Source organism: Sinocyclocheilus rhinocerous, unplaced genomic scaffold (assembly GCF_001515625.1).
Source record: "Sinocyclocheilus rhinocerous isolate Xijiao unplaced genomic scaffold, SAMN03320098_v1.1 scaffold299, whole genome shotgun sequence".
Classification (NCBI taxonomy): domain Eukaryota; kingdom Metazoa; phylum Chordata; class Actinopteri; order Cypriniformes; family Cyprinidae; genus Sinocyclocheilus; species Sinocyclocheilus rhinocerous.
The window spans coordinates 3,027,460-3,054,027 of record NW_015652998.1 but is presented as its reverse complement, the minus strand read 5'-3'; the positions used below and the strand labels follow the sequence as shown (position 1 = coordinate 3,054,027).

The window sequence follows — 26,568 nt, the reverse complement described above, 5'->3', positions numbered from 1 at the left end:
CCAACCTCTTCAGATGATTCGAAAATTTGGTAAAAAAAAAACTAAAACATCTGATGTGTGCTGAAGTCATTAGCTCACACGTAAAGGAACCGCTTCCTCGTAATCTCGGCAATAACTCCATTGCAAACACTTTTAGAATATCTTGGAACATGTAAAAAAGTTCTGGGTTAATAAGGGAAAAAAGAAACACTCAGTTCTGTTGTCGTCGTCAAGTAGGAAACACAGTTCATATATAATGTTATTACTTGTTTTAGCAGCCGCTTACTGTATTAATGGTGGGTAAATGGATGACATCCAGCGATGGGGTGGACTGTCAGTCTGTGGAGGTTTGTATTTTTTGTGGGTGGTGCTCCCTTGGAGTTAAACAGTTACTTATGTATCTCTCTCTTTTTTTTTTTTTTTTTTTATACAGCAAAGTACATAGAATTTCTCTTTAGGTTATTCTGATTATTTTTTTTGCATGTTTCTCTCCACTATCAATCCTCGTCCCCGTCGTCTCCGTGCATCTCCTCTTGTTGCTGCTGCTGCTGCTGAAGCTCGCATGCCCTTTTTTCCCGCTGTTTCTCTTGAATCTTTTTCATTTCGTCTGCGTATTTACAGAAAGTGCTGCCGAATTTCGACCACACTTTGTAGGGCACTGTGATAGAGTTGCGATAGGTGGGCTTGACTTCGCTTACCCTCATGAACACCCCGTACTTATTGGAGCCCACGTCAAAGAAAAAGCGCTTGTTGTCCACAGTTAACGAGGTTCCCTCGGGCAGTTCCGCCGGCTCGTCATCCACTCCGTAGTCGTCGATGAGTTTGGCGAGAGCGTCGCGAAACTCGATAAGTCCCTGGGCTGGAAGAGCGATGGTCTGGCCTTGCGTGGCTCCCAAGCCGGGCCCCCGGTTGACGGTTTTTCAGTTGAGAGAGCCTTGACGTGTTTTCCATGCAGGCATTTTAGTTTAGGTTTGTACAAGAGGTAATAAACAGAAAAAAAGGAATATTTACATGCAATTCTCCTCAGTCCTCAAATAAAGCAATAAGGAATATGCAGCGTTTATGCACGCCTTGAAAAACAAACACTGGAATACTGAAAATTTCTGAAATTCAGAAATGCAATAATTAGATAGAATTAACGTACATTACCAGACCATTTATTTTTTTCAATGTTTAATGTTTCTCTAAAGACCGAGCACACTTTGTTTGGCGAGAGCGTCGCGAAACTCGATAAGTCCCTGGGCTGGAAGAGCGATGGTCTGGCCTTGCGTGGCTCCCAAGCCGGGCCCCCGGTTGACGGTCTGCCGGATCCTCAGAAAGCGGCCCCTCTGGTTCTCCTTCAGATCCATGTAGTACTTCCGATTCTCCCGGACCAGAAACTCACTCTTCAGCGCCCGCCGCGGCTCATCCTGCGCTATGTCGGGATTGCTCGGCCCTAACTGGGCATAGTGCTCGATGAAGTCCCCCAGGTAATCGCGGAACTCGACAGCGCATTTATTTTTTTCAATGTTTAATGTTTCTCTAAAGACCGAGCACACTTTGAATACAACCAGCATTCATAAACATAGGGCCTGTATAGTTAGGAAAAAAATATAAAATATATTCAATTGCTTACACATATGCATGTCTATTCTAGCATATGCTTTATTAAATAAAGTTCATGTCTTTAATTTTTGTAATTCGAAGAGAGTTTAATATACAATAAAATAAAAATATAATAAATAAAATGCATTTAAACTCTATTTGCATTCCAGGCAAGTGTCTAAGATAAGTGTTTTCCCCCTGATTAAAAAATAAATAAATAATAATTAGCCTATATTACCTTGGGCTAAACAAAAGTTAATGCTCCCTACTTTGTGTGGCCTGTTGCTTGCTAGAATGAAGAATGTCTTAACTGGTTATTCTTAATTGATACTTCACATTTTGACATTTAAAACTTCTAATGCACGTGTAAACTACTTGACATGGGCCTATAACACAAGTGACAGTGCGTAAAAAAAGACACCGAGTGAAGGAAACAGGGACCGCCGACTCCAATTCATGAGCGTCACTTAAAGGTGTGCTTGTTTGTTTGGTCTAAGGTGAACTCTGTAAGCTTGAACTCAAAACGGTATGTCACAGTCACACTTAAATGGCACACTGGATTTGCCGCAACAGAGTCTGACAGCCTCGCTGTATGTCAGCACTGTAAACAGTTAACGAGTTTGCGCAATCAGTCGGTGATATCGGCCCACGGCTGCGAACATTAATTCCGTGGTTGTTATACTGACAAAAAACAACTATACCGCAGAATGCCATGAGATATGATCGTAAAGTGCAGTGCTGTTGCCAAAGTCGCAGACCTCATAACGAGCGACGTGGTTCGGCATATCTTACCCCGCTTAGTCTGCAGGCAGAGCGTTAGCCCCCGTGCAAGCCCTTCGCAGTTGAACACTGTCAGAAACAAAGATGAAAACATGTAAGCCCCGAAGGCCTACTGTAAACGCTGTCGCGGTACTGCTTCACCAATGCGCCGTTCACAAGATGGAACGAAAGCGCGAGTCGTGGCATGGAGACGGACGCACGCAGGAGCTCAACGCTGTGAGCGTGGAGTCTGATGTCAGCACGCTCAGCTGGGGAAAAGCAAATAGCTCTTGCGCCTCGCACTGTTGCTTTCGCGGTATTGCAGCCGGACTTGCCTCTTTAGCGGTTTTGATATTGGAGAATACTTCACATACATCTCATATGAAATTTATTATCCGTATTCTGAGTAGATTCGGTGTGCTATAAGCTGCAAGTATTGTAGAATCGAAAAACTAGTGTCACGATCAACTTTTTACAGGGTTGTTAAATTAAGTGTGTATGCGAAAGTAGAATGCACATGTGCTTTATTATCTTCCTTATGTCACTGTAGTTTCTCCTAGGCTCTTAAAGTTTTTTTTTTTGTTTTTTTTTCTTTATTTTTTTGTTTTTGTTTTACCATATACATTTTATCATGTGAGTTAACAAGATAAGATGCTTTGTTGAATTTACGGTGATTCATTTAACTACCATTTTAGAGGAGACTAACTTATTTAATAAAAAGTTTTTAGTGTTTAGAAAAGCGTGATTAAGATGTTTATCATGTTTGATATGATCAAATGGTTTATAGAGATAAGATGTGTAGCCTGCACGTGTCATGTTATCACGTGTACACTTGGACTGTGTCATGTCTTCATTTTCTGATTAATTTTAAGTGGTTGTACCCTATAAAGACGAAAGAATAATTTCGTTAAACTCATATTTTACATTGTAGTTTAGTGTAGTTTGGTCGGTGGGAGGTCGAGGGCAGCGCTGTTTCAGAACCATGGACAGTAACCGCCGAGTCTCGTCACTGCCTTTCTAGTGATCGATCCGTTTCGAATTTTGTCTTTAGTAGTGTGCCTGTGTAACCTACAAGTAATAAAGAGACTTGTGTCTCTTTATGTGGACTCCACGTCCACATTTCTGAACTATATATATATATATATATGTTCTGGATGTCAACCCGCTTCGAGGCGAGCTCCTGCGTCTCGTGCTGCAGCCCAGAAGCCGAGCCCGCCCCTCCTGTCACTGGGTGCATGGAACCGACACCCGGGCCCGTGGCTGCTCCTCCCTGCTCACTTCCACTGTCTCTGTCCGCCATGATGCTGCCTGCCTTCTCCCTCTGTCTTACTGCAAGCCTACTGCCAAGCAGCCACGCTACCGTTCTCGCGAGATCTGTGTGAGGAGAGAAGACGAGCGCTGTTCAGACCTGTGCCGATTCCGAATAAATTCATCGTACAGAAGGTCTAACACTGCAGCCGAACGCTCTAATCACATAGTATGTCTGACCTGGAAAATCATGATCAATTTAAAGAGAAAGTAAAATATTCAATTCATTGCGTCCGTGTGCGCTGCCTTTACCGCGGATCAATAGGCTATATTTCACTGCCGTCAATGTATTTTAGTCTATATAGCCTATAGTCGATACAGAAGCCATTTGCTTAAGTTTCGTTGTCCTCTAGGTTTTTATTCGTTTGTAGCTTATAAAATGAATTAATAAACAGTGGTTAAAATGGAACAGGAGATTAAATGTTGCCGAAAACGGAAAAACTGAGTTTTCTATAGCCTATGCAAAGTGACAGAAATTGATATAATTCTTACTGATCGCTTACGCATCCCGCTGGTATTTACGCATATTTAATGAGCAATTTTTCACGATATAAACTGGCTAACAAACGTTTCGGGGCAGACCGGTTGTGTTTGGATAGGTTTTCATTTAGTTCATCCTTCATTCAATAATGCACTTCGGCCTTTTTTGTGATGGCAAAAATAAAAATAGATTATTGGAAATAAAATATTTTTTTCAGATGCATTCATACTGATGCATTGACGCAAAATGCATTAAATGGCTTACTTAATGCAATTTAAGCTACTAAATAAATTCAGTGTTTGATTTCTTCAGCTTTTAAGGTGGTTACATTTTAGTTTGGTAAAAGCGTGATTTATGACATATATATTGTATTTTCTGTAGGTTTATGTTATGCACTTATAGGCTACAATACTAGTTATTTTTCTCCAACCTATTATTTAACATTTGCTACTGAATGCATTTTTACCAGATGCAAATAATTCATTATAATCAACTAGATAACATCCCCAGATATTTGTTGTTTTCTAGTTGTTCAGCTTTTATTTTAATATCGAAAAAAAATATCCTTGTAAAAAAATGTGAGCAAAAAAATCGAGGCTTACTAAAATCAAACCTCAGTGTCTGAAAAGGATTTTGTGGTGATATTGTTTTCAATGCCTGTTTGAAGAAAATAATGTAGGCCTAACAGTTGAATTTTTCTTGAGACAGTTGCGATGGATGCTTTGACCAAAGCGGTTAAGAGGAATACGTAGCCTCTGTGTTGTATGACCGTTAGGCTACATATAAGCAGGAGAATATCTCTCGACCTATTAAAACTAAACGTGGCGATATTACAAGAACACTAACACAGTTCATGCAATTTGTTTCAATACAGCTGTTCTCAGATATTATAGGCTATACAAAAATATAAGCTTTTACAAAATATTTATTTCGTGCGCATATAGGCAAATGAGTAATGGGTTTCAGACATTTGCTTAAAAAATACTAACTTAAACGAGTAAAATAATATAATTTATTGAAATATCTAAAATCCATAACCATAATCATATCTAAATGCTTTGTTTCTTACTATTTTCTTTGTCAATCCACACAAAACCCATGCATAAGATTAATTAAAAAATGTTTGGCAATGCAATACAAAATTATAAAATGATTTATTCGTTTATAAACATGGTTTTTAAAGCAAACTGTTTTATAAATGTAGAAGTGCCTCACTTTGATTTCGATTTTTATTAGTTATTAGATTATTTGCGTGTTTTCCTGTAGTTGTAGAAATATTTCCCATATTCAAACTCAGGTACTTAACAAAACATCAAACAAAAGTCGACTGGATAATTACACCAGTGTTTTGAATTAGTTTTCTTTAACTTAACTTAACTTAACTGGTCTGTAATTTAATTGAAATTGTAAGTATTAACCCTGGAAAGTGATGACATTTTTTAAATAAACGTTTATTTTTTCACGCATCCAAGAATTGATTCTCTCTAATAATTTAGTTTAGAAAACATTTTAATAATTTAGCAGCGTCTTTGTTAACAATTAGTACCATTGTGATAGACGTATCTGATTTGAAAAGCAAAACGCATTTTTCAGAGTCGGGACTGTACATTGAAATATTCTGATGCGTCTAATCGTACCTTTTTACTTTCACAAATGAGCTGTGGACGTAAAAATACCACATCGTCATTAATAATCAAATTTCTTGCATATTAATGTTATTTTAATCTTAAAGTTACAACTGTAATACCATTGCAAGCTATAAAAGTTAAGAAAGAACAAAAAGTTAAAATATAAAATCTCCTAACTCAAAAGTCTACAATGTAATAACGTAGATTAAAATGAGATATTTAGAATTTATCTCCTTTTAAATACGTATATTTTAGATAAATATGGTCACTGAGTGATGCCTTGAAAAAACTGAGTGAATATAGTGAACATATATATATATCTATATACATATACACACATTATATATATATATATAATATATATTTTTTTTTTTACTAAAACATTTTATTAAAAGCTTTTTAATCCCCATGTTATGTCAATTCACTTTCAATAAAATATTTATTAATTAATTACTTTCTTTCATGTTTGCCCTTTAAGGACAAGCGTCTCCTCTTTTAAATCCATTAACCTTTTTTATGTTCGACACATTCGTAAATAGTCAACCCTGTTACAATAATTTTTATAGTAATCATCTCATTATTTAAAAGTAGATTTTTTCTACTTTTATTTTTTCTAACAAACACCTTGTAGTGTCATGACCTTGCACACGCTAAATGAGCTGTAAAACTGTCAACCCTATATCACAACGTCATAATAGTTTTCCTGATATAACTTGAAATGCATGGCACAATGCACCACTTTAACACTTAAAGACATTCTTTGTCTAATAGAATGTACAAAATAAAATTTACATTTTATATATATCTTAAATTATTTTATTTTTGTTTATTTATTTTATTAATTTATTTATTTATTGGTTAGGCCAAAGCTCAGTTTATTACAATGTTATCTTATTAAGGAAAGCATTCAGCATTCTACAAATAAGCCGTAAAAGCTCAGCAAGGGCCAGTTTATGAACTATCACCACTGTGCCTTGTGCAAAATCATAATCCCAAGTTACTCCAATTAAGGGACACTGGTACTGTACACTGTTGGGTACGGTGTACTGTTCTTTAATTTAAAATTAAATAAATTTAAAAGTTTGAGGGACTACAACTTGTGCTATTTATTACTAATGATTCCTCACAGTCATCTTACATGTTAGAAAGTTGTTGTGGCTCTGTCTGCGTGCGCACAGAACAGCAGATGTCGCCCTTAGTGAAGTTGTAGCTACGCTCATTTGCAGATCCACAGGTTCAGCCTTCATTTAGTTAATGATTTATATATCGTTCCTAACCTGTTAAAGTCAAATATTGATATTTATCATCTCCTTTTAAACATTCCGTGTCTACCAACACTGTGTGTCTATCAATGCTTTACCATCTAGCGCACATATTTTGCGTTTGATGCACTCTGCTGCTACATTCGTGATGTTCCTTCATTTCATTTGTTAAAAATGTTCTCATTCGTCCAGGCATCAGCAATGCAACGGATACCAGATGTAGCCTATGGATTTGATGCAACGCCTCACTATGATTTCTCTCTCTCTCTCTCTCTATCTGAGGCAGAACGGCGAATGTGACCTGAATGCAGGGCATGATTTAGTAATGGAATAAGACGCAAAACTCATTCAAAGCTCATTCACTCGCACTGTTAGCCATCGCGCTCAAAGCAGCGCAAACCACTGCGGTGCTCTAACGATTTACAGGAAGATTTGAGTCGGGCCCTTCCCTGCACCATACATTTTGGTGTTTGTTTTTTCTTTTCTTTTTTTACGCCTCACTATGATTTCTCTCTCTCTCTCTCTCTATCTGAGGCAGAACGGCGAATGTGACCTGAATGCAGGGCATGATTTAGTAATGGAATAAGACGCAAAACTCATTCAAAGCTCATTCACTCGCACTGTTAGCCATCGCGCTCAAAGCAGCGCAAACCACTGCGGTGCTCTAACGATTTACAGGAAGATTTGAGTCGGGCGCTTCCCTGCACCATACATTTTGGTGTTTGTTTTTTCTTTTCTTTTTTCCCCCCTTTTTTTCTTTTTTCTTTTAAAGAAAAAAAATCCGATGAGGATTGGCGATGGGAGAGATCATGGATTGACCATTTTTCTCGGGGTGTCGGAGACTAAAGACGCACACGCCGGCGCGTGGGCGTTCGTTTCAGCACCCCAGCCGTGAATCTGCCGTTTGTGCGGGGAATTTTGCTCTGATATATCGGGGTGGCGGATAGAGACGGGGCGCGAGGGATACGGCAACCGCGTTTTGTCACTACGAAAGTGGATTCTTACAACGTTTTTGCTGAGGGGATATCGAAAGTAGCCCTAATAGTTTGCTGCAGCATTTCACATTCGACTGCAGTGGAAGATACTCAGCAGCCAGTAGCGAGTAGGGCGCTCACCACTGCAATTTCGGGGCAAAGACTGACTGGCGGCGTCTTGTAGATACCTGCTCGTGTCTTCGGAGGAGGCAGCGTCCACGACTTTCCCTGCATTTTACGCTGCGCTTCGGAAGAATGCAGTTGAGGGATCTGTATTAAACCAGCAGCATTACGCCGTTTCCGGTTCCCAGCTGGTGTTTCCCGATTGCAAATCTATCGGAAAAAAGCAGCGGATCCCGATGGCATGGACACTTACGCAAGGTCTGCCGCGCCGCCGTGCTACTGGAGCCTATTCGCAGTCTCTTCAGCCTTCAACCCAGCTCCGCCGCCATCGCCCCACAGCCCTGCCGCAACGCGACCACCGACCATCGAGCCAAAGCAGGCGGCATGAGGAGGCTTGATTCGGTACACTTATCCATGCTGCTCATCGGGGTCTCCTTCGCCTGCTACTCCCCGAGTCTGAATTCCCTGCAGGATCAGGCTTACAAATCCGCCGTGGTGATTGAGGGCAAGGTGCAGTCCGCGCCTCAGAACGTCTCAGCGGAGCCGTACAGTGTGAATGTCAAAGTCCTGGACTTGTGGCCGCGAAACAGCGGGGGTCTGGAGCGGGATCAGCTCGTCACTGTTGGGGAATTTGGCTCGGAGGCTCCGTGCACCAAAGTGAAGAAGAATCACAAGTATATATTTTTCATGGACCCAACTGATGAACCCTTGGTTTTCAAAGCATCGTTTGCGCCCTTAGATACAAGTGGGAAGAACCTGAAAAAAGATGTTGGGAGGATCTTGTGTGAAAACTGCGGTAGGTTTATGCCCACAAAATGCTTGTGCAGGGTCTTGCAAATTGACACATTGACCGTCGGCTTCGATTGTATGCTTATTTGTGGGGCGGATGACATCCAAATGTTTAGTGTAAGTAACAGATGGGGGCTTGTGGGGGCGTCTCTGCAGCAATATTGGGCAGGAATAAAACGCTTAAAGGTTTTTCATGCTATCTTCATACATGCAAAGACATATGCTGTAGTAACACGCGCGCTCGCTGCTCATTTGTAGGATGCCGAATTCTTTCCTCAAGACAAAATTGTAATAAACTGAGCTAGCAGTGTTCATGGCGTAACCATTAGACAGGGCCCACAGCTTGTATGCTCGGATATGAAAAGGTATAGAAGGTCAGAACGACTCAGAATATCTTCTAAAAGTGGCCGTCAGGACCTAAAGCTCGTTGCTCTGTTGGAACAGAAAGTTGCTGGTCTGCGCTTGTGTAATGGGCCTTTAGAACAACTGCACTGGGAGTGGAGCCTTTAAAACTCCACTCAGGACGCAGGGAATATCTTACAGCCAACAGTTATGTGTCACCTGTTTGCACGCCACATTCCTATTATCTTTTTATAATAAGAAATTAAAATTGTTCCCATCGTTTTTCTTCATGATGGCATATTCCTCGAAAGCACATTTTAACCTATGTAACCTATATGTTATAGCCTAGGCTACTTTTGATTCAAAGCGGCAACTCAAATCCAACTCTCACAATTGCAAAGAAAAGAAATGACACTGCATCTTTTCTCAGTGTTGTGACATAACTAGAAGGTGCTACCATTCTGTCAGTCATTAAGTTTCAGGACACCGTGTTTACCACAGGCCTACTGTCAGACGGCTTCTTCTTGTAACGCGTTTAGATTGTCGCTGTCCAGGGTGCTGTACCGTCCTCTCCTCTTCTTATGAACGAGTACGAGAGAAACGCTTCGTCTAAAAAAATGAGAATGGAAATATGCTGTTTATGTAACGTGCATATGTTAATTACTAAATTTTTCATTTCCATGAGTAACTTTTTTTCTTAGACATCATTGCTCATTCTTTGCTACTAGTCACTATCCCAGTGCAAGTAGCCTAAATATTCCATTGTTAACAATTAAAAAAAATTTGTCTATGGTAATTAAAATACCAACTGTTCACTTCTAAATATGAATTCCAATTGTTGCTGGTAGTTTTACTAATTCATTTTGTGCACAAACTAGCACGTATTTATTACACACTAGTGTCCATTCCATTTTTAATGGTGCTAGAACGATTTCTAAATTACTATTTTGAATGCCTACTTTGTAGTGAAATATACAACAACTAAAAAAGGAACTGTAACTAAGGTGACTTTACACAACTTCTTTTAAGGCTGCTCTGTGCCTGCTCAAAACTCACTGTAAAAGCGCAAAGCCGCATAAAAGCCAGGCTAAATTATGCTTGCTCAGACCCACCTCAGCCCTTAGTATCAAAATAAACAATTGTTTCAAAATAAACAGCCCTTAGTATCAAAATAAACAATTGCTGTGTTTAATGCATTTATGCTACCTCTGAGCAGCATTAAACAGTCTATGTAAAGACACCTAAATGCCACTTCAGAGTTGCTTCTGTGCCACCTTTGCAGTGTAAATTTGGCACTAGAGAGCTGATGAATCTAACGTGTCTCATTAATTGGCTCTAGCATCTAATAAATTAGCACTAGCCTATACTATAGGTACTAATAACGATTGAAATGATTTGAAAGGGTAGAAATGAGAGATTGAGTTCTATTGAAGACAGTGATGAAAAAGTACAAGAGTCTAATAATGTGTTGACAGTGAAAAATATTATTTAATTTGTAGTAATTAAGGTGATGTAAGCATCACTAACTAGTTTTAAGGAATAAATGTTAAAACACTTACTACAATATGCTAGCACATGCAACTTATGAGAGCATAGCAGACAGAGGCCTTGAAATAGAAATATCGTTTTGATTTTTCTAACCTCATCAATAAATTGAAAATCTTTTCCCATGGCTTCTTTTCAAAGATCAATGTGTGCTCACTTGATGACTTTGCAGTTTACTCTCACAAGTGAATCTAACCTCTGCATTGAATTAACTTGTGTGTTGCAACATAATTATTTAAACCATTTGCTTTGCGATGAGACTGCAGTCTGCCATTCACTTACAGAATTTTTTTCTGTTCCGCATGATGCTTAAAGTGAACATACATGTTTGACCTGAAAGGGGTCTGCGAAAGATAAGGGTCACGATCTGACCTCCACTGGCATGACTGTATGTGTAACATGTCAATGCAAGGAAGAGTCAAGGTAGGATCCAAATCCAGAAACATAGAACCAAACACATAGAGAACCAGGAAACAGAAACAACATGCCACAACTTCGCAAAGACAACGACTGACTCAGACTGACTAAAACACAGAACTATTATACACAGAGACACTAACAAGATGACAAGGTAACAAGACACACCTGGGAAAGTAATCAAGAGGACCAATGAAACAAAAGAACTACAAAATGACTACAAAAGGCACTCTAGACAGGAAGTAACACAAGTCCAAACACAAGACAGGGGAACATGAGCCAGATCATGACAGTATGTCTCTATGAACAGAGTACGATTCAGACAGGAAGGCACAAGCTTTTCAAATATGTCAGGTCTGACGGGTGCCTCAAGTTTTGTAGATAAAAATATGTTTCTTCTTGTGTCCCTAATGGCTCAGCCTAGATTGAAAGCCTGTAAATGCAGGTATTTTGAAGAGTTTTTTTTTTTCTTGACTTTTTGTAGAGGGAGACCTACATATTACCCATGAGGAGTGAAAGGTGGGTGGGTGCCGTTGTGTAGTGTGTTACTCCTCCAAAATGTGTTTTGCAATAGATATGTAGTTAATTATGATTTTAAAATGATGACAGGGAAGTTTGTAGTATTTGATGTTCCTCATGATGTGTGATCCTGTCTTTCCCTTCCCCCTGTGTGGAGGTCACAGCTGCATCGAGGTGGCAGTCCAGAATATGCCGGTGGCTCAATATCATTGATTCGAAAGAGCTCTCGGGCAAAACTGCATGACAAAGGACAAGAATAACCGCTGGTGATTGACATACACAGAGGGGAAGGACTTACTTCATAGATGCATATGTCTTTTTTAATAACTATATAAGGTCAAATCTAAAACGTGAAGGATTTTTGGCCAGACCAAACGCAGAGATCCTGTCATAACAAAATCCTTGTGGATTCCTGAATGACATGGATAATTTACCTCAGTAAAATAGTGCATGATTCAAAAGGCTGTAACAAGTGAACTGCCTGAGGAGATTTAGTGATGATTGGCCATGGATCTCAGCTACAAGCTGGATTCGGCTCTGAGAAGGAAATTGATGACTGCTGTCTTATTGCTGGACATTCATGGTGGGTTGTCATAATTTTAAATGGGGTAATGGCCATGTTAAAACACTAGTTTTATAAACTTGGTCATATTTAGGATACTAAAGCTGGATTATGCACTCTCTCCAGCATGGCTCACTTTTCCATATCTCCAAGAAAAGAAAATCTCTCTCTGCAGCTCGCCCACACATATTCCCTTCAGACAAACAGGCCTTAGCTCAGAATGCTTTTCATGAGCTGTACACAAGCAATCGGTGAAAACCAGTCAGTTTTGTTGCATTCGGATTATAAAACAATCCAATATTGATATGGTTTAGTAAGAAATTGTTGGGAAAAGTGCAGTTTGGCTGAAATGCAATAAAGCATCATCTTGCCTTAAAGGGATAGGTCATCCGAAAATAAAAAGTCTGCCATCATTTAATATCTCAGGTTTTTTTTTGTCCATGCAATGAAAGTCAGTCGGATCTAATGTTGTTTTGTTCCCCACTGACTTTCATTGTATGGACAAAAACAGTTTAAACACTCTTTAAATGATCTTATTTAGTGTTCTTAAAGGGATAGTTCACCCAAAAATGAAAAGTCTGCTATCATTTAATATCTTTGATGTGTTTTGGTCTCCACTGATTTTCATTGCATGGACAAAGAGAGTTGAAACATTCTTTAAAACATTCATTGTTTATGTTCTTAGAAGGATAGTTCCCCCAAAAATGAAACTTCTAAAAAAGGATGTTTAAAGAATCTGCAAAGAAGATATTCTGAAGAAAGTTGGTTGCCAAACAGTCAAACAGTTTTGGTTACCATTGATGTCCATTTCTCATACATAACATAACATAATATATGTTATGTTATGTTATGTTATATTTTTTAAAACATGTGCCATGATTTATATCACAAGACTTCATGTTACCATGTACATTCTCTTATTTAAAGCAGCCGGTCTCTGCTGGGATAGGTTTTGTTTCACTTCAAGCACAATAATAACTATTTCAGGCCTGGAGCGATGCAATATGAGCCACATATATTTTGCATCTGAAATGCAATTTGATTGATTAAAACTGGAGATCAAAAATTAGTACGTCTTGTACATTTGCAGTTGTAAATTAGGTTTTCAGGAAAACTATCTACTGTAGTTTTATGAAGTAGGTTTACATATGTAGAAAAATGCAATTAATTCTTAATAACATAATTCATAGTTATGTTTCTTCAACATCAATTTATGGCAGCTGAATAGCCTGTCCATGTGGTCCGTCCCTTTGAGCACCGGCTGTTGAATGACTGCTGTGAGTGACTCTCGGGTGAAAGCAGCGACTGACTGAAGGTGGAATACCGAAGATGGGCTTCCCATCGATCCTGGTCACGCATGATGATAAATGTTTGTGTAGGTTGCTCTGCATCCTCCCTCTTGAGATAGATTCATACACTTCATCTCTGTTGTATGGAGCGTAGGGCTGACATGAGACATATGAAGCAGGCCTCCAGTGGTCTCCAGCATATCAGTTGTATTCTGTGACACATGTTGTTACCTAGACTTAAATACTGCATGATAATCACTGTCAGCTCCCAGTCCTGCTCTCTGGATCTGCGTATTTCAGCAGTTTGCTTCAAATTTGGCATGTTTAGATGGAAGGCAATCAGATTGTTCTTATGCAGGATAAGAGCCATTGCTTGATTTATATTGCAAAGAGTATCTGTCTGTATCGACTGACTGAAGGTGGAATACCGAAGATGGGCTTCCCATCGATCCTGGTCACGCATGATGATAAATGTTTGTGTAGGTTGCTCTGCATCCCCCCTCTTGAGATAGATTCATACACTTCATCGCTGTTGTATGGAGCGTAGGGCTGACATGAGACATATGAAGCAGGCCTCCAGTGGTCTCCAGCATATCAGCTGTACTCTGTGACACATGTTGTTACCTAGACTTAAATACTGCATGATAATCGCTGTCAGCTCCCAGTCCTGCTCTCTGGATCTGCGTATTTCAGCAGTTTTTTTGTCTGCTGCTCTTGACCTTACAACTCATGGAAAGTGGTTAATAAAGAGATTGTGATGGGGCACGTTCATGCAGTGTCATCAGCCAATCAGTATTATCATAGCATAATTTTCCTGCAGCTCCAAAGTCATTAGTCACATGACATTTTGCTCAGGTGATTGATTCAAAACAACCTGGCAGCAAAACCGAGCATGAGCAAGGCTGGCAGTCATGTATGTCTGCAGAGTCCAGTGCCAGCCAAGCAAGTGCCAATGAGATGAACAGCAATGCTAACAATTAGTTTCCCCCAGATATTACAGAGTCAGACCTCCTTGCTTGACTGCTACTGAGACAACCAGTTACCTAGAATGGACTCAGTGTATAGTGAAAGAGCAATCTTGACTGTTTGGCCCATGTGCATTCTGTCTGTTTTCCTCTTGAACCTTTTGCCAGCTCATATCTCCTCATATTGCCCTCTTGAGCACTCTCATTCCTTCTCCATGTGCTTCAGTTACAATCCACCTTTTGTCTTCACAAGCTGTAAGTGTCTCACAATGTGATATCAACATCCACACAGAACAGTAGACAGTTCAGAGCTTCACTATTTAGTGAACAAACACATCAACTACAGAATGCTGTAGTTTTCTGTGAATCAGTTGTGTACTGCATGGTCTGTATGGACTTTACGTTTGCACACAGTGGCTCCTAAAATTATTGTGACACTTAGACATGCATAGTTCAAATGAAAATTCTGTCATCATTTACTCACAAGTTGTTCCAAGCCTGTATGACTTTCTTTGTTGTGTGGAACACAATATAATATATTTTGAAGAATGTTGATAACCAAACAGTTGCTGGTAGCCAGTGACTTCCATAGTATTTTTTCCCTACTATGGAAGTCACTGGCTACCATCAATTGTTTGGTTATCAACATTCTTCAAAATATTGTCTTATGTGTTCAACGTATGTACAACAATTTTCATTTTTGGGTTGGACTATCCATATTCAGACATATAAAATATCTGAATGCCATTACATTATATAACTAAGTCACCCAACAAAGTTATTTGGTATTTGTTTTTTTGAGACTTGTTTAAAAGTTTTGGGTCAGTAAGAAAATAAATACTTCTATTTATCACTTTACCTTATTACTTACTTACGTACGTACTTACTAACTAACTAACTAACTAAATAAATATATAAATGTAATGGCTGCAGAAAATTCAGTTTCAACATCAGTTTCAAACTTTTTTTTTCCTAAGTAGTTTTGCATGCTGTTAAAGTTTGAGTGTTTTTAATCAAAATTCAGAGTGGGTACTCTAGATCTCTAACATTGGAGTCATTTTTCATGGGTTACAGTATCCATTGTTCGTAATGTTGACTTACCTGATAAAATAAACATGACCATGAACAGTGATCGTACTACAAAAGGGCGCAATGTTAGTTACATGTTATATACTGTTGTCAATCGTTCAATCTATCTTTAACAAGCGCTACCCTGTTATATTTAAAGTTTTTAATGTGCTGGGAATAAATGAATCCCATAATAAAGAACGACTTCCATTAACTCAAGGGGCGCATAATTTTGCAGAAAATGCTGACTTGCATGAGGGTTAACTCCTCTGCGTTCCTTCCCCGCGAAGGTGATCATTTCTGGCTTTAAACACAGTATCTGTGACAAAAGAGACCTGGCTGGGTTACAGTAGTGGCAGAGCTGCCCATCGTGTGATGCATTTAAAGAGCTCTGAAAATAGGCCCACAGGGATTGGATTGTCTGCTGAGTGTTACGAAGGGAAAGACGCGGCAGAGACAAGCCTGTGTAATACCTTGTAATTGACAAGCTGTAAATCTGAGTCAGGGTGTTTTAGGCTCCAGCTGTAAAGGCAGTTGAGTGTGAGCAGTGTGTTTTTATTGGAACTCAATGTACTGGTGCACTGTGACCATTTGAGAGAGAAACTGTACGCCATTTATGAGTTAACTGCATATTTATATAGGCAATGAGAACACGTTCTGCAAATTACTTTTAAGTGCCTAGTACATGCTTCTTTACCCATATGGGTAATAAATACAGGCAAGATGTCATGTCAGGATGAGTTTGTTTAGCATTTTACTTTCTCAAAGAAGTTGTTATGTGTAAAGGAAAAATTCAAAAGAAAATAATAAATGGATTTTATTATTAAATTCAGAACAAATACTTGTTATGCTATATTTGAAATAGAAATGTGAAGTAGAATAGAATAGATCTTTGCTCACTGATTGTCTCTTTTTGGCTGTCTGGGATTTTTCCACAGAAGAAGGCATCACGTTCACCACTTAGAGGCAGTATATGAACAGGATTCTTACAGCCCCAAAAATATTACAAACAGGCCCAAGTGTTTGCACCCTGCAAACGTGGTGTGACTATGGTGTTACTCTCATCAGGTCTGACATTAACATGCTGGGTAATCGTGGCTAATCACCGATGTTTAAACTGCTCTAATGCACAAATTAATCGTGCGCCTCATTGTCTTGCCACAGAGAATAACATTTAAACTCTCTGAAACATTTGGTATCTGTCATATGTGAAAAGGCACGTCTGTAAGTCATTAGGGGTCTAAATAATGAAGCTCCTGGAACCTTGTACCGTTTGCTCTGAATCTCTTCTTCTTAAACCGCAGAGAATCCATCCCTGGGGCATGATGGTCTCAATTCCCACCCAATACTCAATACAACTGCATGTCAGGCAATTGTTCTGGCAATAGTTGATGCTATAATATACAAACAGTTTTTGTAAATGTCTTTGATAGAAGTCTCTTATGCTCATCAAGGCTGAATTTATTTGATAAACAGCAAAACAGTAATACTGTGAAAAATTACTATATAAAACAACTCTGTAATTTATTATTATAATGAATTTTTGAGTCTTAAGTGTCACATGATCCTTCAGGAATCATTAGTATGCTGATTCGGTGCTCAAGAAGCGTTATTATTATTATGATTATCAATGTTAAAAGCAGTTTTTGCTGCTTAGTATTTGTGAAAACAGTGATACATTTTTTTTTTTCAGGATGTCAGGATTGTTTTCTCAGAAAAACAAACAAACAAACAAACTGCGTTATGGATTTTCATATTTGGATTTTATTTTATTTTATTTTACTATTTTTATTTTTTTTCTGGAAAACCTATTTTCATATCCTACAGTAGGTCAGACATCCAATTTGAATGACATTTATATCATCTAGAGACCAATTTTTAAAGAATTTTAATTCATTGAATCATTCGTCAGATATGAGGTAATACATTTTTCAGGCGTGGTTTATAATGACAAATTGACCTCTATATTGTGAGTCAACGTGATGTTGAAATTTGCCACCAAAACAACTGTATCCACAGGATATATTCTTGGGAATTTGGCCATTGTGGTCATTTAATCAAATTTTTCAGTCTGTTCAGACTTGATTGTTGCTTGTGGTTATATTTGCACTTGGCTTTAATATTCCAAATGCTTGTTTAGATTAATTCAGCTTATTCAGTTAAGCTAGCAGGTTGATGATAAGAGACGTGTATTTGTATGGTGCGCAGTAAGCAGTTACTTAGCCGCAGCTGGCATGAAAACTGACATCACTATTAGAGGAAGCCGCGATCATCGGAGGTGATCTGGCAAATATTAGTTTTAACTGAACTTGTGGCCCCCTTTTTCACAAGACCTTCACAGGGAAAATAAACTGAGGGGCTGCTTGAATGTTTAGCTGGGAGTATTTGGGTGGAGGGGCGTCAGGAGTAGACATTTTTTGTGTTAGTCTTTGCTGTTTGCTATTAAAATATTTTCTGTTGCATTCTGAAAAATTCCAACATGGAATCGGTTCAAGAATGAAACTTTCAGCCTATAGAATTACATTGGTATTCACTTTTGGATCAACTAATCCTCTTGGAAAGCATCACTAGTATCACTGCACGCATAGCCTGCAGTGTGACTTGAAAGCTATAGATTCCTCAAAGCATTATTATCATTTCCTGCCCTCTTGCAATGTTTATTTCCTTATTTCCTCTTATGGGAAATTCCCTGTATTATCCCTTGTACAGGATTGATTACTCTTTGGAAAGGTAGTCATGCTTTATGCCTGTGATGATATTTAGCATTATTCTAGATGTGACATTTGTTCTTAAGTGTAGACTAAACCCAGCTGTCCATCTACTCTGCTATTTATTGGCCTAAATACAAACTGAGCTTCTCGAACAAGGTCCCATATGCTCAAACGCTCCATGTCATCTTCACTAAAAATAATGTTTTGCTTGATCCCTGCCTCGAGCGCATTTTCCTCTGTAGTAAATAATGTATCTGGTGCACATGTAATGTAGGCGCACATGTGACAGGGGAAGGATGTCATGACAGGTCAGGTGGTCACAGTGCATGAACTCAGGTTTTCATGCTGTATGAGGACGGGCCAATGACATGACACTCTTTTTTTTCTATCTAATAGTTTATTTAAAAAAATGGCAGGGTGATGCAACTCATTAAAATAATCAAATTCTTGAAAGGAAAACCTTATGAAGTAGCTTGGAAAAATCTTCTATGATTATTATTATTATTACTTGTTTATAAAATAATGTTTTAACAAAGCTGATTCACTGCTTATTAATATTTGTCTTGTCTGCAAAATCAAAATCATGTGGTATGACTTTCACAAAGAAACATGTAGAGAAAAACTACATTGGAAATTATAACTTAGAGAGACACATGTAAACCCTCATGACTGTGTGTTATGGTCAATAAGTCACAGAAATATCATAGAGCATTAGAAATATTATAACTCAATCTATTTATGACAAGGCAAGGTTAGTTTATGTTGTAAAATGTCATGAAATTTATGAATGAGTTAAACATTTGTACAAAAAATAAATAAAACTTTTACATTTACCCTAAAATATATATGAGAAAAAGTAAATAAGTGTACATTTATGAGTTTATGGAAAATTTGTTATTATTTTGTACTTTGAAGTTTTTCAGACCATGGATATATTATAAAGATATATTATAGTTTTTTTATATTTTGAATTGGTTTTTATTTTTGGATTTTTCCATTTTCATTTTAATTTTAGTTAAAGTTTTATTAAATTTTTTTTTTTAGTATTTAAGTAAAAAATTTTTTAGTTAGTTAACTATAATAACCCTGGTTCTAAACTTTCCTTCCTTTTAAAATATTTCCTTTACTTTATCATGGACACTCTTTAATGTCATTGACCCTGGCTACAAACACAGTCTCTCCTCTGATCTGAGTGAAGAACATTCAGTATGGTTTTTCTCCTCTGTCATTATCCAAACACAGAGCCTTCCAATAAGGCCTAGTAGTTTACAGCCTTGACGGCAAGGAGAAAATGAGTGAGATGTAGAAGGAGAGGAGTGTATGAGATGTAAATAAGAGAGAAAGAGAGAGGGACAGATTGTAGCTGAATGGAAAGATTTGCCCCTCTGCTTTCTGCCTAGAAGCTGCTCATCAACTATTCATCAGTAAGTCTCTGCGCTTTCCCACTGCAGTATGGCATGTGTACAATCCTGCCACTCTGGACTCATGCGTAGTGTGCGGCTAAAGGACACCCGGGAGGCGTCCTCCTGCTGCACCTGCATGTCCCTGGGCTCAGATCACATACATGCTGCTCTGCACACGTCTGCAGGACACTGCAGCATCTGTAGCCTGATCAACAAATGTCTAACTTGTCATTACCGGAGGCCTATTAATATGATGCCACGGTTGCTAAAGACACGGGCTGTGTTTCTGTAAACAATTCTTTGAATAGCTGGTGCTTGAAAAGCTCTTATTGTATTGTATGCAAACTATTAGGAATATTTGTATGCTTTTGCATAATGTAGTGTGCATGTTCTTACGTTTGACATATGAAATAATCATAGCAGCAGTCATGTAGTTGGACAGGAATACTTCACTGATATTTACAGTACATATGTCCTGTTTTGTGGACACCATGGTGCAATAGTTAACATGTGATCAATGTGGGTGATCACAAGGTTGTGTTGTCTTATTGCATTATATGTGCCCGCTTTCTCCACCACCACCACAAAAAAAAAAAAAGAAACCTGTCACTTTTTATTTTCCCAGTTGGATCTTTCAGGTCACCCTGAAGCAACCTAGGCCAAGTTCAGGGATGAATTTACTCATCACCAAAACATAATTCATGTTGTATCTCATGCTGATTAAAATAAATTGGTTGGTTGACTGGTTTTATTCTAGGCTTGATTGTGTTTATGGGGTGCATTCTAACATGTGTTAATGCTTAGTTTAAAAAAAAGCCTTATTTTTCACATAATTTACCTTTAATCCACACCGCTCTGTTACAGTACGGCAATTGCACGCGCTTCCATGTATAACGCTTCTCATAGCTATGTTAAAATAAGTGTATAAGTGGAATAGAGCTGAGCGGATGATCTGAATGAGAGAGAGAGAGAGAGCAGGGGCATAAATTTCGTCATACTCGTTGTAGTCCCTACGAGCCGTTTTTGTAGGCATTAAACTGCCATAATTTTAAAAGACGATATCTCCGTTTGCATTGAACTTTCAACTTCGTAACTTTGCAGATATTATTTATGCTCAAACAGCAACATTACACACTAACGTTAAAAAAGAGAAATCGCAATCAACCACCCCTTTAAATCCTTTGTCAGTTTTTGTGCATCTTTCACTGTTGTATAGCTACTTCTTGTCAACATTGTCAGATATGTATAAAAACATTTTAAATATCAGGAAAAATCAATGTCAGTCTTCATCCCAAAGCTCCTCTTTCCATATTTCACGTGGCAGAGACATGTCGTGGTTATTTTGTCAACACCTCAAGATCAAAGACTTAATGAGTTTGAAACCATACCTTAGTCTCAGTTCATTCATTCATTGAAGTGGATGCTAAATTTGTCAAAATTTATGATGAATATTTTTCACATATTGTCACAGATACAAAAATATGCTATTTGGAAATGGTAGAAGCAGCAGGAGACTGCAGCCTAAAATAGCCTTTTTGTCTTATTACTCAGGAACAAAAGATATCTATACTTCAAACATCTCAAGACAACCATTTTTGGATCCACAGATTTCTGTGGATTTTCCTCCAAGATCCATGCTGAAAAAAATAAGCAGGTTCTCTCTGGGCCTGATCATAGACAGACTCATCCCTGGGGTTTGAACCTGCAAACTTTGGGTTACCAGCTCAGTAGTTATTTGCTTATAAAACTGAGCATGTCTAACCAATAGCTCCATAACATACATGTTGTATTGTGTTTCTGTTTGCTTGCTTCTGTATACATATGTGTGTGCAGCAATCCGTCATAATATGTGTCCGGAATAAATCAGACAGTGGCTGTGACAGGAACTTGACAAAACGAAAAGTTTGGAAACAAAGCGGCATGGGAAGGGCATCTGTGTGTTTGTGTGCGGAGTGCCAGATTGTTGAAAAGAGGGTCTGCCGACACTCCCGTTGCGAGCATTGCGCTCCACTCGAGGGATGTGTCCGGCCATGTTTGCTGCACACTCCATGCACATCGACCGCCAGTGTTTGCTTCCTCAGGTATGTCGTAGGAGTGGATTGATGTGTGTCTTAACATGAAAAGGCTTAAAAAAGAATGAATAGTTGTTTTTTTGCTTGTGTTAAGAGGTGGACAGAGAAGGATTTTGCTGTGTGTGATGGGGCAGCTAGCTGTCCATAAGGAGAGAGTTTGATGAATGCAGGACCTGTATGTGATTGAAACCAGATCAGAGCACCATTTATCAGGCCCCATTCATCTAAAACCCAGCCCATGCAATGACACATTTCACATTACAGCAAAGGTAGAAGTGGTACAGTAAGATACAATGATCAGAAAGTTTGTTTGGAAAAGCTTTTATTTGAAATGATGATTAATTTTTGCCTTTGATATCATTATGCAGATTAAATGACTTTAATGCATAGCAAAGCATCGCATCTGATCAGTTTACATCAACTTGCAGGAACACGTGCTTAAAATGAATATAATAAAACATTATCTATGAAATCAGCAAGACATTTTCTTGCAAAAATGTAAAAAAAAATAAAAATAAAAAATCCATCACAGAATGCTATAGTACTAAATAATACTGTATGAGAAACTGCAAAATTGTTCATGACTTTAAGGAAAGAAAGAAAGTATAAAATATACACAGTTGGACATTGTTAGTAGAAGTGGTGTAGTCTAGTTTTTTTGTAGTGAGTATACTGTGATTTTTCCCTCCCAGCCTCATACTCACATGTCTCAGAGCGACACCCCATACGCACCGCCACACTCACTAATGCATACAGTATGCATCTACATGTAACTGAGAGCATTCTGAAAGACTGCTTCTGTGATATCAACATGTCAATTTATTATAAGCAACACAAGACTTTAAAGGGATAATTCACCCAAAAATGAAAATTCTGACATTAATTAATCACCCTCATTTCGTTCCAAACCTGTAAGACCTTGGTTCATCTTCGTAAAACAAATTAAGATATTTTTGATGACATCCAAGAGCTTTCTGACCCTGCATAGACGGCAAGGGAACTACCACGTTCAAGGCTCAGAAACGTAGTAAGGATATCGTTAAAATAGTCTGTGTGACATCAGTGGTTCCGTAATTTTAAGCCGTAATTTTATGAAACTACGAGCTACGAGAATACTCTTTGTGTACAAAGAAAAAATATAACAACGACTTTATTCAACAATTCTTCTCTTCCGGGTCAGCGTCTGCCGCCATTCATGAGAGTACCACGACGCATGAACAAAGGTCTTACGGGTTTGGAATGACATGGGGGTGATTAATTAATTTTCATTTATGGGTGAAATATCCCTTTAACAGTCAATGACATTTACAGCTGGGGAGACTGGACTGATTTTCTACTGTATAATCATCTAACTCAGCCAGTTAAGAACTACATTTATCCTTAGATGTTATATGAATATGGTCCCTGAAGCACAGGTTTTATCAGCTGGCAATTTTTGATGCACATTTAAGAGTGTCTGTTTTTAAATTCCCTAGCCTGTCTTTCAGTCCACAAGGCTGGCCAGGAGTTCTCATCTCTCTCATCATCTGAAACAAGGAGATATAAACATTGTATTCGGTTTACTTCTGTACACAGACAGACACATCTAAGTAAACTTTCCTCTTCTCTCGCATTCATTGGTCCACCACACTAACGTTAGTGAAGTTATTAGCTAGTTATGTTGGCTTGAAAAAGCCAGCATACTGTTATACTATTTAAACATATTATTATTCTTCTGAGACCCAGAATTTTCAGCTGTACTGTATCTTCTCCTAAAGCTTTAATGCTACAAGCACCAAACTCTGCAGAGACCTTGGACCTGATCTGTAGTTTGTTGCTATATATTTTCTAACTGATCGAACTTACGGTTTTCGTAAAAAAAAAAATTGTCAAACATAAAAAAAATTCCCATAGACTTGCATTGGCTGAGCAAAAATGCCCCCTCTAAAGGTCAATTGCAGTCCACTCGAGAGAGCCACAGGTTAAGAAATCTTTCAACTCCCCTTATTTACTTTCGTTTTCAATCATTTAAATGTACAAATAAATGCAAACATTTCCTTTATGCTGCCAAGCAAAGCTAACATATTTTATCTTGACCAGGTCAGGACTCGAGAATAACGACTCTCTGATGGCCAGAGGCCAGTGTGAAAGATGTTTGGGACAGATGACTGATATGTCACTGCTCTCATTGGGGCAATGATGCGTCCTCGCGAAACTTTATCATTTGCGTGCTTTTTACATTGTTTTAAGCCTTTCAAGATAAAATGAAAGAACTCAATCCAGTGCATGCGACGTGTTTGTAGAATCTGTTGTTTACGTGGAATAATTAATCCAGTTATTATGAGAGCTTTGGGAGGAAATGTGCCATGGATGCTTTTCCTTCCATACTAGTCACAGCATGTCAACAACACTCATATTCCCTAGTGGTTTTTATCATGTGTTGTTTTGGCTCTGTAGCTCTCATTTCAGTTTTTTCCCCCTCCCTTTCACCTTTTTTTTCATATTCATAGTCTCTTATTTTGCACCCTTTCCTTCCACAAACCCCGGATTTGTGAGGTGCGAGTCACCTGTGTGCCACTGCGTGGAGCAAGAGGTGAACTCGATGCGGTTGGCTGGACTCCCAGAACAAGTTGCCATTGGATAGGTTGCCAGGTAGAAAGTAGATGCATGCAGGATGATTGCCTTCTCTCCTTGTTTCGAGATGCTCTCTGGTATTATTGATGCTTGGAAAGCTGTTTCTGTCTCTAACGCAATGCTAGATTTATCTGAGGTGAAAAAAGGAGGAAAAAAAACATTCCAGTGATTGAAACAGACTTCGATTGAGATATTGCCTCTGTATTGATTTACCTCCAGTTGTATATCTTGAGCACTGGCTTGAGCTGAGCATCTGGGCAAAGGTTGTACATGTTCAAAATGTCAGCAGATATACAGCTTACCGTAAGTCTTGCTTTCATTTCTGTCTTATATTAATCTCTGGCCATGTTGTTGGTGTCATGTTGAGTGGCCCAGACTCTGGAGTTCAGGAGCGTGTCTATCTCCCCGGGAAAACACGCGCTCTTTCCGTCTGCTCTCTCTCATATTGTTGTTGAAAGATAGTTCTGCTCTGCAAAAGTCATTTTCTTAATCAGTATTTTTGTCTCGTATTCCAGTACAAATATCTAAACATCCTTAAAACAAGATAAATGTATTGACGCAACGTTATGTAAGAATTTTTAAGAAATGTAACTTTTTTCCTTTCTTAACCGATTGTACTTTTTTTTGTTTGTTTCAGGGTTAAGCATAAATCTAGCAATGTTTAAGTTTATGATTAAAAACAAGAAAAAACTTTGCAGACTTTTTTCTGATATTTGTATTAGATATTTTTATATTTTGCTATTATTTTTATTCTCTGGGTCGAATAAATTTGTGGAATGCAAATCCTCTCCCCCACGTGATCCATCAGTGAGGAGAAGTGAGCCAAGGAGCGTTAGGACTGAATGCTCCATATCCCGCAAACAAAACTGCTCTGCACACAACCTCCACTGGCCCAGCATTCCTAAACCTTCCCTCACAGACTGTCATATTTCCATGAATTATGCTTTTTCATCTTTTTAGGCCGCAGCACAGTTTCGTCTGGGCATCAGATTTTATCCAGAGCTCGGTATGTTGTACGTCTTTTATGTCCTATACTCTCTTGCATTTTAATTTATTTATTTCCCATCACTTTGTTTATTCTGCCCAGACAGCAAAGAATAGCTGGTTCAAGACGGTGACTGATGAGGGACTGAGTCCGAATGAGTCCGTGTGCTTCTGGCATACAGTACTGCTGACGTTGGAACGGCAGGGAACGTATCTGTGAACAGGCCCTCTGCCTGTCGCACTGAGATGGCCAAGTTGTGCTCCAGGTTTCCTGTAATCCCCCCTCCCCTCCCCGAAAGAGCCAGAGCACGAAGGGGCCGTCCTGCTACTCGTACCCAGGGGCCACACACTTGATCTCTCACCAGCTCTCCCCTCAAATTATCTGAGGCCCCTTTGAAAGAAAAACTCAAGCCATTGGTTTTCGACCAGCAGAGTCATCAACCCCAGAGCACGCTCGCTGCTAGCACAGCTCTGTGTTTTTCAGGAAGGCCCTGCTACACTGGAAGAGAAATTGAGAGATAAGCCGGGCCTGTGATAAGACACAGCTCTTCTCGTAGAAGTGAAAACAGAAATGCAAATGACTGTTGTGTGTGGTGCATTGGGGGGGGGCATGAGTTTTTTTGATGAGCATAGGGCCTTTTGGCTTTCTCACTGTGACATGTTTGTGCTCTGCTCCAAGTACATTCTCCAGATAAAGGACGAGCTGAGAGCACACAAGGAATTTGATTTGATTTGAAGAATGCAGAGCTGGGAGCGGACGTGTGTGTCTTTGTGTGCGGAGGGGTATTGATAAGAACTGGACCCTTTCCCATGAGCCTCCATTTCTTCTCTCTTTCCTATCGAATCCTAGCAAATGTCACTACGCCAGTTGCCTTTTTGTTTTTACAAACTAGACCAGATGAGGCCAAAAAAGAGCATGTGTGCGTGTTTGTTCACTTGCACGTTTACGTTCTGCCGAAAGGGCATGTATACTTTTGTGTCAATTGACCGGTGTTTGGCTGGTTGCGCGTTGGCCCGTTTCTGAATGCTGAACAGCATGCGTTTGTGTTTGTGTTAACACTGCAACGGCAATGTGGCCGCTTGTTTGTTAAACTGTGTGAGAGTGTGTGGGAGTGTGTTTGTCTGTTCATCTGAAACTGAGAGAAAGAAAGAGAGCAAAAACATGGATGGAGTAGATCTCTCCCTGACACT

At 38.9% G+C, this 26,568-nt stretch overlaps 3 protein-coding genes across 3 annotated transcripts in view; 1 reads left to right on the top strand and 2 right to left on the bottom strand.

The window, feature by feature from the left end:
- Positions 1-381: 381 nt before the first annotated feature.
- On the bottom strand, positions 382-899 carry LOC107715268 (transcriptional activator protein Pur-alpha-like; the record flags this gene model as incomplete). The annotated part of the gene is made up of 1 exon (XM_016521353.1): positions 382-899. A coding segment is annotated over one exon (423 nt), but the record flags the coding sequence as incomplete, so codon positions are not given.
- A 264-nt stretch (positions 900-1,163) lies between these two features.
- On the bottom strand, positions 1,164-1,535 carry LOC107715267 (transcriptional activator protein Pur-alpha-like). The gene has a single exon (XM_016521352.1). The coding sequence runs from the start codon at positions 1,533-1,535 to the stop codon at positions 1,164-1,166; it is 372 nt and encodes a 123-aa protein (XP_016376838.1).
- A 6,871-nt stretch (positions 1,536-8,406) lies between these two features.
- LOC107715407 (pro-neuregulin-2, membrane-bound isoform-like) overlaps positions 8,407-26,568 on the top strand; it is a 100,297-nt gene continuing 82,135 nt past the window's right edge. The window contains exon 1 of the mRNA XM_016521539.1: positions 8,407-8,894. Coding sequence (XP_016377025.1) covers positions 8,483-8,894 — 412 coding nt within the window. The 5' untranslated portion in view covers positions 8,407-8,482. The remainder of the gene's footprint in view (positions 8,895-26,568) is intronic.

Coding starts and splice junctions, on each gene's coding strand:
- LOC107715267 (XM_016521352.1), bottom strand. CDS start 1,535: ATGCTGGTTGTATTCAAAGTGTGCTCGGTCTTTAGAGAAACATTAAAC.